The 14119-nt window shown below is 40.3% G+C and overlaps 1 protein-coding gene across 1 annotated transcript in view; it reads left to right on the top strand.

Annotated features, from left to right (window-relative positions):
• The window catches only part of dnajc1 (DnaJ (Hsp40) homolog, subfamily C, member 1), a 329426-nt gene that overhangs the window by 142386 nt on the left and 172921 nt on the right, over window positions 1-14119 (top strand). The window contains exon 5 of the mRNA XM_041183360.1: window positions 13245-13342. Within this exon, the coding sequence (XP_041039294.1) occupies window positions 13245-13342 (98 nt within the window). The remainder of the gene's footprint in view (window positions 1-13244; window positions 13343-14119) is intronic.

Below are 14119 nucleotides of genomic sequence, written 5' to 3' on the forward strand. Positions count from 1 at the left end.
AGTGACCACAATGTCATTAGTTTTAAGCTAATTATGGATTAGGATAGGTCTGGTCCTCGAGTTGAGATTCTAAATTGGAGAAAGGGCAATTTTGTGGAAATGAGAAAGGATCTAGAAAGAGTGGATAGGCATAAGTTGTTTTCTGGCAAGGATGTGTTCAGTAAGTGGAAGGCATTTAAAGGCGAGATTTTGAGAGTGCAGAGTTTGCATGTTCCTGTCAGGATTAAAGGCAAAGTTAACAAGCATAGGGAACCTTGGTTTTCAAGGTATTTTGGCGATCTGGTTAAGAAGAAGAGGAAGGTGCATAGCAGGTATAGGCAACAAGGAGCAAATGAGGTACTTGTAGAGTATAGAAAATGTAAGAAAATACTAAAAAAGGAAATCAGGAAGGCAAAAAGAAGACATGAGGTTGCTTTGGCAGATAATGTGAAGGTAAACCTGAAGGGTTTCTACAAGTATATTAAGAGTAAAAGGATAGTAAGGGACACAATTGGCCCCCTTGAAGATCAGAGTGGTTGTCTATGTGTGGAGCCTCACCAGATGGGGGAGATCTTAAACAGTTTTTTTGCATCGGTATTTATTCAGCAAACTGGCATATGTATAAGGAATGAAGGGAAACAAGCAGGAGTTTCATGGAACATATAGAGATTAAAGAGGAGGAGGTGCTTGCTGCCTTACAGCGAATAAAGGTCGATAAATCCCCTGGGCCTGATAGGATATTCCCTCGGACCTTGAGGGAGACTAGTGAAGAAATTGCAGGGGCCCTGGCAGAAATATTTAAAATGTCCTTAGCCACGAGTGAGGTGCCGGAGGATTGGAGGGTAGCTCATGTTGTTTCGTTGCTTAAAAAAGGCTCCAAAAGTAAACCAGGTAAATACAGGCCAGTGAGCCTGACGTCAGTAATCGGTAACTTATTGGAAGGTGTTCTGAGAGATCGGATATATAATTATTTGGACAGCCAAGGACTGATTAAGGATAGTCAGCATGGCTTTGTGCGTGGTAGGTCGTGTTTAACGAACCTTGTAGAGATTTCAAGGAGGTTACCAAGAAAGTAGATGAAGAAAAGGCTGTGGATGTTGTCTACATGGACTTTAGTAAGGCCTTTGACCAGGTCCCACATGGGAGGTTAGTTCAGAAGGTTCAGACTCTTGGTATCCCTGGAGAGGTTGTAAACTGGATTCGAAATTGGCTGTGTGGGAGAAGACAGAGTGGTAGTGGATGATTGCTTTTCAGACTGGAGGTCTGTGACTAGTGGTGTGCCTCAGGAATCTGTGCTGGGACCATTGTTGTTTGTTGTCTATAATCAATGATTTGGATGATAATGTGGTGAATTGGATCAGTAAGCTTGCTGATGACACTAAGATTGGAGGCGTTGTGGACAGCAAGGAAGGCTTTCAAAACTTGCAGAGAGATCTGGACTAACTGGAGAAATGGGCCCGAAAATGGCAGATGGAATTTGATGCGGAAAAGTACGAGGTGTTACATTTTGGAAGGCCAAACCAAGGTAGGACATACACAGTAAATGGTAGGGCACTGAGGAGTGCGGAGGAACAAAGGGATCTGGGAGTTCAGATACATAGTTCCCTGAAAGTGGCGTCACAGGTAGACAAGGTTGTAAAGAAAGCTTTTGGCATACTGGCCTTCATAAATCAAAGTATTGAGTATAGGAGTTGGGATTTTATGGTGAGGGTGTATAAGACATTGGTGAGGCCAACTTTGGAGTATTGTGTGCAGTTCTGGTTGCCGAACTACAGGAAGGATATCAGTAAGATTGAGAGAGTGCAGAGAAGATTTACTAGGATGTTGCCGGGTCTTAAGGAGTTGAGTTACAGGGAAAGATTAAACAAGTTAGGACTTTATTCCTTGGAGCGTAGAAGAATGAGGGGAGATATGATAGAAGTTTACAAAATTATGAGGGTTTAGACAGAGTAAATGTGAGTAGGCTCTTTCCACTTAGAATCGGAGAAATAAACATGAGAGGACATGGCTTTAGGGTGAAAGGGGAAAGGTTTAGGGGGAACATTAGGGGGAACTTCTTCACTCAGAGTGGTGAGAATGTGGAACGAGCTGCCATCTGACGTGGTAAATGTGGGCTCACTCTTAATTTTTAAGAATAAATTAGATAATACATGGATGGGAGAGGTCTGGAGGGTTATGGACTAGGTGCAGGTCAATGGGACTAGCGGAATAATATTTTGGCACAAACTAGAAGGGCTGAATAGCCTGTTTTCTATGCTGTAGTGTTCTATGGTTCTACGGTTCCAGGAAGGGATAGAGAGTATGTCAGCAGGTAGGGCTAGAGGTTAGAAAAATAATCAAAGGATTAAACTAAGGGCTCTGTATCTGAATGCACGTAGCATTCGAAACAAAACAGCACATGTAGAAATAAATAAATACAATCTGAAAGCCATTACAGAGACATGGCTGCAGGATGACATAGATTGGGACCTGAATATTGAAGGGTATGTGACATTTAGGAAGGACAGGAAGCTAGGAAAAGTTGGAGAGGTAGCTCTGTTAATTAATGATGGTATTAATACAGAGGGATGACTTAACTTCAGGAAACCAGGATGTAGAAATAGTTTGGGTAGAGATGAGAAACGATAAAGGCAAGAAGTCACTTGTGGGAATGGTGTACACAGTAACCATATGGTAGGGCAGAGCACAAAGGAAGAAATATTGGGAGTCTGTGAGAAAGGTATGGCGATAATCATGGGAGATTTTAATCTACATATAGACTGGATAAATTAGCTGGGCAAAGCTAGGTTAGATGAAGAGTTCTTGTTTTGGAGACAGTCTTTTTGAACAGCACATTCTGGAGCCAACCGGAGAACAGGCTTTTCTGGTTTTGTCCATGAGACAGGATTAATTAATGACTTCATGGTGAAGGCACCCCTAAGTAGCAGTGATCATAATATGATTGAATTTTACATTCAATATGAGGGAGAGAAGGACCCCCCCTCCCCAAAAACCCACCAAGACTAGTTTTTTAAAATTAAGTAAGTGCAATTATGAGGGCATGAAAGCAGAACTAGCTAAAGTGAACTGCCAAATGAGGTTAAGGAATAGGTCAGTAGAGATGTCATGGCAGACATTTAAGGGGATATTTCAGAATAGATATATTCCAGTGAGTGAAAAATTCCAAGGGGTGGAACCACCATCCGCCGTTAACTAAAAAAGTTGAAGATAGTATCAAACTTAAAAAAAAAAACACATAATTGCACAAAGAGATGAGTGGCAGACCAGAAGACTGGACAGAATATAAAGAACAGGAAAGAGAGACTAAAAGATTAATAAAGAGGGAAAAATGAGGGTATGAGAGAAAGCGAGCTAGAAATAAAAAAGACAGATACTAAGAGTTTCTATAGGTATTTAAAAAAGAGAAGAGTTAATAAAGTGAGCATTGGTCCTGTAGAAAGTGAGTCTGGGGAATCAATGGAAAATAAGGAGATGAGCGATGAAGTGAACACGTATTTTGCATCGATCTTCCCTGTAGAAGATACCAGTAACATCCCAGAAATAACTGTAAATCAGGAATTGGAAGGGAAAGAGGAACTCAGGAAAATTATAATCACCGGGGACGTGATACTAAGCAAATTGTTGGAGCTGCGGGCTGACAAATTCCCCAGGTCCTGTTGGACTTTATCGTAGGTTCTTAAATGAAATGGCTAGTCAGATAGTTGATGCATTGGTTTTAATTTTCCAAAATCCTTTAGATTCAGGGAAAGCTCCATTAGATTGGAAAATTGTGAATGTAACTCCTTTTATTTAAAAAGGGAGGGACACAGAAAGCCGGAAACTACAGGCCAGTTAGCTTAACATCTGTCAAAGGGAAAAATGTTAGAAGTTATTATTAAAGATGTTATAGCAGAGCACTTAGAAAAATTCAAGGCAATCGGGCAGAGTCAACATGGTTTTCTTAAAGGGAAATCATGTTTAACCAATTTATTGGAGTTCTTTGAAGAAGTAACATGCTGTGGATAAACAGGAACCAGTGGATGCACTGTATTTAGATTTCCAGAAGGTGTTTGATAAGGTGCCACAACAAAGGTTATTGTGGAAAATAAAAGCACGTGGTGTAGGGGGTAACATATTGGCATGGATAGAAGATTGGCTAGCTAATGGAAATGGATAATTTTCCTGTTGGCAATATGTAATGAGTGGTGTGCCATGGGGATCAATGCTGGAGCCTCAACTTTTTACAATTTATATAAATGACTTGGATGAAGGGACTGAAGGTAAGGTTGCTAAATTTGCTGATGATACAAAGATAGATAAGAAAGTAAGTTGTGAAAAGGGCATAAGGGGACTACAAAAGGATATAGATAGGCTAAAGTGAGTGGGCAAAGATCTGGCAAATGAAGTATAATGTGGGAAAATGAAATTGTCCATTTTGGTAGGAAGAATAAAAAGAAGCATATTGTATAAATGGTGAGAGATTGCTGAGCTCTGAGAGGCACAGGGATCTGGGCATCCTGGTGCATGAATCGCAAAAGTATGCAGGTACAGCAAGTAATTAGGAAAGCTAATAGAATGTTATTATTTATTGTGAGGGGAATCGAATACGAAAGTAAGGAGGCTATGCTTTAGTTCTACAAGGCACCAGTGAGACCATATCTGGAGTATTGTGTACAGTATGGGGCTCCTATTTAAAGAAAGATGTAAATGCATTAGAAGCAGTTCAGAGAAGGTTTACTAGGTTAATGCCTGGAATGAGTGGGTTGTTTTGTGAGAAAAGGTTGGGCAGTCTGGGCTTGTATCTGCTGGAATCTAGAAGAGCAAGAGGCCACTTGATTGAAACATATAAGATCCCTGAGGGGTCTTGACAGGGTGGATGTGGGGAGGATGTTTCTCCTTGTGGGATAATCTAGAACTCGGGGTCACTCATTTAAGACAGAGATGAGAAATTATTTTTTCTGAAGGTCATGAGTCTTTGGAACTCTCTTCTCCAAAAGGGGATGGAATAATTTGAATATTTTAAGGCAGAGGTAGATAGATTCTTGATAAGCAAGGGGCTGAAAGGTTATTGTGGAGTAGGTGCGAATGTAGAGTTGAGGTTAAGATCAGCCGTGATCTTAGTGAATGGTGGAGCAGGCTCGAGGAGCCGAGTGGCCTATTCCTGCTAATTTGTATGATCAGTGATGGCCTCAATGGTCCTTTTGGTGATGAATAGCTCAAGTAATAAAATTTGATATCATCTTTTCCAATGACTTTGAGAGACATGGCCACCAAACAATATCTTGCTTTGGTTCGACTTGGGCTTGCTTTTGTGATGACCAAATATCCTAGGTGCCATGCCGTTGAGTCACAGAACTCTTGGAATGACCAATCTCTCATCATAGATGAGTAAATCATCAACTTCACTGAGGGTATCCTCTCTGCTCGTAGTACTGTCTGAGCATGGGATTGTGTGACACATGTGCTGGCCATTCTTTGATGTAGTACTCTCTGATCTGAGCACATTCTTCATGAGATTTGTGTGCGTTTCTGATTTCATTCAGTCGCTAATTTGTTGCTGGTAGAGTTGTTATGGTTGTTGTTATGTTTCTACCTCTTCAAGAAGGACTACATTACTTTGTTCAGGCCTTGCCACTGGGTTACGGGGCAAAGTATCTGCTGTGGTTTGCTGCTTTCCTGGAGCATACCCTGTCTTTGCATCAAACCTCCTCATCCTCAATCTAAATTGTTTTACTTGTGTTGGCACTTTTGCTAATTCCTTAGAATTTAAGTGTCACTAAGGGTTTGTGGTCTGCCTCTATCTTGAAATAGAGACCAAGAACATAATTTGCAAACTTTTCACAAGCCCACGTAGCAGCTACTGCTTCTTGCTCTATCACTGTATATCAGTCTGTCAGTAAACAGGATGTGTAGTAAACTGGCTACACTTTCCATTTGTCTGTCCATTTGAAAGAGTACAGCTCCCAATCCTATAGAAGATGCATCTGCAGCAATGATTGTGGGTAGTTCTGGGTTAGAGTTAGGTCAAATATCAGATGATATTAGCATTTCAGACTTTCTCAAAAGGCCTCTGTTATGCTTTCTCCCAGCACCATGTATTATCTTGTCATAACAGCTGATGTGGTGGATACTTGACGACAACTAAGTTGGGCAGGAACTTTCCGATTATAGTTTATCCTACTCCTGAATCTCTGGAGTTCAGTCACATTCTGAGGAGCTGGAAATTCTTTGATTGCTCTTGCTTTCTATCGATCATCTCTGACATCGGATGCGTCCACAACATACCCAAGGAGCTTGACAGCTGCAAGAATTTGCATTTGCCATCGAGTGTAAATCCTGCTTCCTGCAGGCATTGTACCATAGCTCGCACTCTAATGTCATGTTCTGTTTAAGTGAATCCATGGGTCAGAACATCATCCATATGACATACGACTCCATCCAGTCCTTCTAGGATACTTGACATTGTTCTGTGGAAGATTTCTGGTGCTAATGAGATGCTGAAGCATCTGTTGAAACAAAACCTCCCAAAAGAGCAATTTAGATTCTTCATTGAGGGGTAGTTGCCAAAAACCACGATTGCATCTAGCTTTGTGAAGGTTGAACTCTTTTCCAATTTTGCTAAGTTGTCATCCACAGATGACATAGGATGATAGTCACATTCAACTGCTTTGTTCAGCTGGGTAAGATTTACGCAAATTCTGATAGATCCTTTGGGTTTTGATATTGGAACTATCCCCAAGCACCAGCTTGTTGATTCTGTCACAGGTTAAATAACCCCTTGCTTCAACATAAAGTCAGTTTCCTCCTTAACCTTTGGCAACAGTGGATGGATGAGGAATTTTTATTCATGTAAATAGACATACTGGTATTGTTTCAGGATATAGAGTGATGTGGTATGCTGGCTTCAGCTTCCCTAGTCCTGTGAAAATTCAGGTCTGAAGTTTTTGGTCTGATTATCTTGGCTTTTCAGTTCCTCTACTCTGCAAATCAAATGTAAGTTGGTACAGGCTTTCCTGCTTAAGAGTGAACAGCTCTGATTCAGTATCACATAAATGGTTTCAGTGATTTTTCGCTCACTATATTGAAGGGATTCAGTTGTCCTATGACCTTCAGTTCTCCTGACTCGTGTAGTTTTTCCAGGATGGCTGAAGAGAACTTTTCTCCAACCACGGTTCAGCATCAGAAAGAACCAACACTGCTGCACGTGTCTAACTTAGTGTGTCTTGTTTCCCTCTTCCAGATATCAACAGACCAGTAGCTTCTGCTTGGTTCCGAGATCTCTCCAAGGAAAGGCATCTCAATTTCATTGATATCTTCTATTTCATGGATCTTGCCACCTTTTGAAGGCTTCTCCTTTTTGCTTATTCTGTACAAGCTTCTTGCTGTAACATACAGTCTGAAAGTGACCCTTCTTTCTGCAAAAATGGCATTTGGTCTGTTTGGCGGGACGATTTTTGCACCTGTGTTTTTATCTGCCACACCGATTACGGTTAGCTAGGGTAGTTGATGGATGCTGTTCCTACCTCCCCTGCTTTTGTATGGCCATCTCTCTGTTTACAAATTTGACATATAGTCCACATTCCTCCAAGTCAGTCATTTTTGGGATATGGTTCTCCCTCATCCTGAATCACCAATCAATTTTGTTTCCTGACCTCAGCTGTCTATTGAGTTGAATTGCCTTTAAGGTTAAGTCATCTCTTGACTACAAGTGATCAGACAATGCTTCATCTGAAACTACTACAACAATTCTGACCCTGATTAGTTCATCTTTTAAGCTGCAATATTCACAATTCTCTGCCAGCCTAAACGGATCATTGATAAATTTATCATGCCTTGTCGTTGGATGTGCTTGTCAAATTTAACCTACTTGACAATGGTATTCTTTCGCAGATTGAAGTAGGCATCAAATGCTTTTGTTATTTCATAGTATGTGGCTTTTTCCTCGTCAGTGCCTAAGATACTATCTGCACAGCCACCCATCACGTATAATATACTTCCCTGTTCACTGCTTGGCTTTGCAGCAAGGCCCGATGTAGTGTGATATCTGGCAAATCTGTGGGATCACTTCTGCTTGGCTGAGACCTGCGGTGAGTTGGAAGCTTTCTGGTAACGGCAAAGATTTTTCCTTGCTCTTTCTTGACTCTCCCTTGTTCTTTCACTCACTGCCATCACATAATATTCTTGGCCTCTTGTGCTAACACCAAATATTTAAAGTCTGCTGAGGTAAGGAAAACATTAACTTTATTGGAACATCTCTTACTGCAGGGTTCATTGCCATGAGGTGTACATGAGAGAGCTAAATCATGTGACATTGCATCATTTCCTATACCCCTTTTACCACAGACACCTTGCATCACTTAGTTGGCCGGATTGGATTTGCTATGCTTTTTTCTGGGTAGGACATACCTGGGCAAATTTTCATGGTGTCGGGTAGATGCCAGTGTTGTGACTGTACTGGAACAGCTTGTCGAAAGGGGTGGTGAGTCCTGGAGCCCAAGTCTTCAGTACTACAACTGGGTTGCTGTCAGGGCCCATAATGTTTTCTGTATCCAGTGCCATGCACCATTTCTTGATAGTGCAGTGTGAATTGAATTCTCTGAAGACTGGCATCCATGATCGTGGGGACCTCGGGTGGAGGCTGCGATGGATCATCATTTGACACTTCTTGTTGAAGATGATTGCAAATGTTTCAGCCTTGTTTTTTGTACTGACAAAAGGCATGGCTCCCCCATTGTTGAGGATGGGGATAGTTTTGGAGCCTCCTCAGGTTAGCTGTTTAATTGTCCACCACCATTCGTGACTGGATGTGGTAGGACTGTGGAGCTTTGATCTGATTTGTCGGTTGAGGGATCGCTTAACTCTTTCCATAATGTTATGCTTCTGCTGTTTAGCATGCATATGGCCCTTGTTGCAGCTTCTCCAGGCTGGTACCCCATTTTTAGGTATACCTGATGCTGCTCTTGGCATGCTTACCCACCTTTCTCATTGAACCAGGGTTGCTCCCCTGGCTTGATGATAATGGTAGAGTGGGGGATATGCTAGATCATGAGATTACAATCCTGCTGCTGCTGATGGCCCACTGTACTTCATGGACGCCAAGTTCTGAGTATGAGATCTGTTCTGAATCTTTCCATGTAGCACGGTCGCAGCGTCACCCAACGTCATAGAGACTGTCCTCTGTGTGAAGATGGACTTTGTCTCTAGAACTGTGTGGTGATCACTCCCACCAATGCTTCATGGATATATATATCTGCGACATTTAGATTGGTGAGGATAAGGTCAAGTAGGTTTTTTCCTCTGTTGATTCCTTTGCCACCTTCCACAATGTATATTCTGTGTCCTGGTTACCCTCACTGCTTCTTTCAATGCTTGTTCAACATGGAGGAGTACTGATTCACCAGCTGAGGGGAGAGAGATGTGATAAGTGATAATCAGTATGAGGCTTCAATGCCCATGTTTGACTGATGGAATGAGACTTCACGGGGTCCAGTGTCAATGTTGAGGACTCCCAGAGTCTCTCCCTCCTGATTGTATACTGCTGTGTTGCCCCTTTCTGATGGGTCTGCTCTGATGGTGGGACAGAATGTAACTAGGAATGGTGATCGAGGAGTCAGGGATATTGTGTGTAAGGTATGATTAGGTGAGTATGACAATGTTTGGCTGTTGTTCGACTGGTCTGTGGGACAGTTCTCCCAGCTTTGTCGCAAATCCTCAGATGTTGTTACGGAGAATCTTGCATGGTTAACTGGGCAGAGTATACCTTGGTCATTTCCGCAACTTACTTTGATGCTGGGCGATCCGTCCAGTTTTATTCTTCTTTAATTTTCCTCTAGCAATTTGATACAACTAATTGGCTTGCTAGACCACTTCAGAGGTCAATTAAAAGTCAGCCACATTGCTGTGGAACTGAGTCACATTTAGGCCAGACTGGGTAAGGATGGCAGATTTTCTCCCTGAAGGCCATTAGTGAGCCACATGGGTTTTTACAACAATCGGTAGTTTCATGATACTAGCGTTTTGTTCCAGATTTATTAAATAATTTAATTTAAATTACTCCAGCTACTGTGGCATTTGAACTCATGTCTCTGGGCTATTAGTCTCAGACTATGGGCTATTAGTCTCAGCCTATGGATTACTAGTCCAGCAACATTACCACACTATATTACTGTCACCCATGCAATTTTGGCTAAGTGCAGATGTGATTTCCATATGGTACCGATGTACAGCCCCATTGTGCATCACTACTTCAACTTAAACAATAACATGTTAGTATGATTGACTCAAACTTACATTTGTCAGCCATGGCTCAGTCATTAGTACTATCATCTCAGAGTCAGAGTTGTAGGTTCCAGTTTCAGTCAAGACTTGAGGTACAAAAATCAAAGCTGACACTCCATGCCGTACTGAGGAGGTGCTGCACTGTTAGAGGTGCCATCTTTCAAACGAGCTGTCAAACTGAGGCTCCATATGTCTTCCCCCAGGTGGACATAAGATCCCATGGCATTATTTTGAGGAAGAGTGGGGAGCTCTTCCTGGTGTCTTGTCCAATATTTATCCCTCAATCAGCATCATGCAGGGAGAAAAGACAGATTTTCTGGTCATTATCACATTGCTGTTTGTGTGAGTTTGCTGTGTGCAAATTAACTGCTGGATCTTTTACATAACAACAGTGAGTACACTTCAAAAGTAATTCATTGACTGTAAAGTTTTTTGGCATATCCTGTGGTCGTGAATGCAAATGCAAGTCTTAATTCATTTCTGAATTAAGAATCCAAATCATAAATTCAGATGTATAACTGAATTGGTTACTGTAAGGTAAAGTTCAATGAATTGTTCATGTTTCACGTGAAATGTCTTGTCTGATTTTTGTGCTTTGTTCGTCACCTCTGTGAATCAGAAATTTTACTACACAGTTAAGGATAGTCAAACAAAAGCTATGTTTGTTAGTATTTCCTTAGGAGTAGAAAGATAGTAAGTTTAAAGGCTACAACTTAAATATATCTTTTTATTTTTCCATTTGGCTTGGGATTCCTGCATCATCAGGATGGCTGTAGCCATTTCTCAACTTCCACCTTCAGTGAGATTCTAAAAAATACTAACTGCTGCAAGGTGTAACATAATTCTGTTGTAAACCCCTGTTCTTGTTTGCATGCTATGTTGTCTTATCACTACAAAGTGTTTGAGTGCTGTTGTTTCGGAAATCTTTCAATCTAACTAATTAGATGGAAGAAACCTAACTTAATTATTGTGAAAGGAAGTATTTTTTTAAATGCTTTACAAAGTCCATAACTTTGACTAAAATTTCCAATTTCCTCGGCTTGACTGGTTCCTTAAGCCCTATTGCACTTAAATACTAATGTATTGTTCATGTTTCATGTGAAATGTCTTGCCTCAAATGATTTTAGTGCTTTGTTCGTTGCCTCTGTGAATCAGAAATTTTACTACGCAGTTAAGGATAGTCAAACAAAAGCTAAGTTTGTTAGTATGTCCTTAGAAGTAGAAAGATAGTAAATGCTGGCAGTTGTTTTATTATAGCAATAAACCGAAGCTAGCAAAATAAAAGCCGTTCAGGCTTTTTTTATGAGTAAAAATTATTATGAGTAAAAATTAGTTGTAAACATTGCAATTTTGCTTCTCTGATTATACTAATCATTCTCTAATTCTCCTCTTGGATTTTTGAGTTTTTTTAAAATTAATGAAATGTGAGCATCGCTAGCAAAGCCAGCATTTATTGCCCAACCCTAATTGTCCATGAGAAGGTGCTGGTGAGCTGCCACCTTGAACTGCTGTAGCTCATGTGTTGTAGAGGACCTACAGTGCTGTTAGGAAGGGCATTTTGACCCAGTGACAGTGAAGGAATGGCAATATAATTCCAGGTCAGAGTTGTGTGTGGCTTAGGTGGGAACTTGTAGGTCGTGGTGTTCCCAGGCGTCTGCTGCCCTTGTCCTTCTAAGGTGATATTTGGATGGTGCTGTTGTAGAAGCATTGGCGAGTTGCTACATTTAAAGTTTACTGCAATTTAAGGTTGTTCCTGTTTCTTCTAGCCATTGTGTATTTTCAAAATAACTTGGGAAGCTTTTACTTATCCGTTTTCTTCTAACTTCTGACTCCTCCTCTGTGTGTGGCAGAAAGTACCAGAAATTTGGGCTTTCATTGAGAACTGGCTTTGGATGCTAGGCAAAGCCCAAATATTAGAAATCGAGCTGCTGGAGTCATGGGCATGAGGAGAGCTGCTTTTTGAATGCTAAAACGTACCATGAGGAAACCGTTCTGTTGATTTGAGTGCACATCCCAGTGATTCTTGAAGCCTGATTACACCGTTCTGGTGCACTGTAAGAGTTAAATTATTCATTGCTTGAAATGGCTAGTAATGTAGCTACACAAATAAATAGAGCCATCTTTTGGATGATAACTTTTTTGCTTCTCAGTACCAAAATTATTTCTCATAATTTCAAATACCAAACTATATAAGTAATAATTTATCTATTTTCCAAAACTATAAGCAGAAAGTTTTAAGCATTTTTATTTTAAATAATTATGTAGTTCTATTTGGAAACCCATCTCCCACTATTCTAAAAATTGTCTAATGGCATTGGAACATTACACATGCCGAATGACTTAATAATTTGTGTAGGAGTATTTAGAATTGGTTAGTTCATGAATGTAGATCCAAACCTGATTTAATTAGTAACGGAACAGTTTCAATTAAGCTGTTTTTAATTGTGGTAACTATTTTTGATGCTTGCTCTTGGATCAATTTTAACTGAAAGATTTTGAATAGTCAGCCAAAGTGCATCCCCTGGAGTATTTATCTGTCATTCTGTGGATTTTTATTTTCTCATCTTGCCCAAAACGGATATTAATCACCTACCCAGCTACAAAATTACAACTTTTTATAGAGCACTGCAAATGTGATTTAGCCTTTGTCTACTGTTCTGCTAAATCTAGTGAGTCCTGAAACTGCGTAGTGTTAATGGTGGTGGTGGGGGTAGGGCAGGGAGGGGACCTGGGAGAGAGAGAGAGAGAGTTGAATGATTTCAACTTCTAGAAGACATTGATTGGTATGAAAATGTGCACAACTGACAGAGCTGGTCTTCAGTCACTTATATTTAAGAAGCTGAATTTGATACCATGGCAACAGATTATATTGTTGGATGATTTTGTTCAGCACAAAACCTTTCATAAGTCTGTGTAGGGAAACTGACATTTTTTATTCAGATAATTGTAGCAGCCTGCACAAAAATCATTTGGCAGTCACCCTGTAACCGTTTCTTTTTTCCTTTCAGGATGACCTCCTTAGCAGAAAGAAGAGAGAGAAAAAGAAAAAAACAAGTGGTAAGACTATGGATGAAGGAAAAGCTGGTGTTCCTGAGAAAAATGAAAGGTAAGACTGCAAAATACATGATATTGTTTAGAAGTAAAGCTTCTTGAATGCTCATAACTGTTGTCTCTTAAGTTAACTATTATTGCCAATATTAGTTGTCTATAACTGAAGGAAAACTAATATTAAATGCCTTCATTTTAAAGTTCTATGTTAATCGTTTCAGGTGTTATTTCAGGAGTTGGGGATGTTTTAGTTTCGGTATGAAGGTATAATTTTTGATCTTGATAAATTGGTAAGAGGACAGACAAAAGTCATCAGGATAGTGTCACTATCATCTAATCTTTTTTCGTGTTATGACTGATTTCTTGTTTCTGTACTCTCCATGTTGCTGGCCCTCCTCCACTTCCACATCAGATATTCTCTGTTTCCATTTGCCATGTCTACTGTCCTCTAGTTTATGACCCACTGATCCTCCTGCAAGGATGCCTTGTTTTCTGAAAGAGTTCTTTTTGGTTTGTTAGTAAAAACTTCAATAATTTAAACCGCTTAACAATATAAATCCATGTATGGAAACTCTTCTTTCTCCAAACTCCCCCACATGAATAAATTCCTTGCTAATTTAGATTAACTGGCAAGAGATTTCAAGAGTTGTTGAGCAGAAAAGTGAAATGAGTAAAGAATGCACGTATCAAAATAAATTGATGTAATAAAGATCTTAATAAAGATTACAAAACCAGAGATAAACAAAGCCTTAAAAGCAGAACTAAAAACAGAAAATACAGGAAAAACTCAGCAGGCTTGGCAGCATCTGTGGGGAGAGAAACAGAGTTAACGTTT

Source organism: Carcharodon carcharias, chromosome 3 (assembly GCF_017639515.1).
Source record: "Carcharodon carcharias isolate sCarCar2 chromosome 3, sCarCar2.pri, whole genome shotgun sequence".
NCBI lineage: Eukaryota > Metazoa > Chordata > Chondrichthyes > Lamniformes > Lamnidae > Carcharodon > Carcharodon carcharias.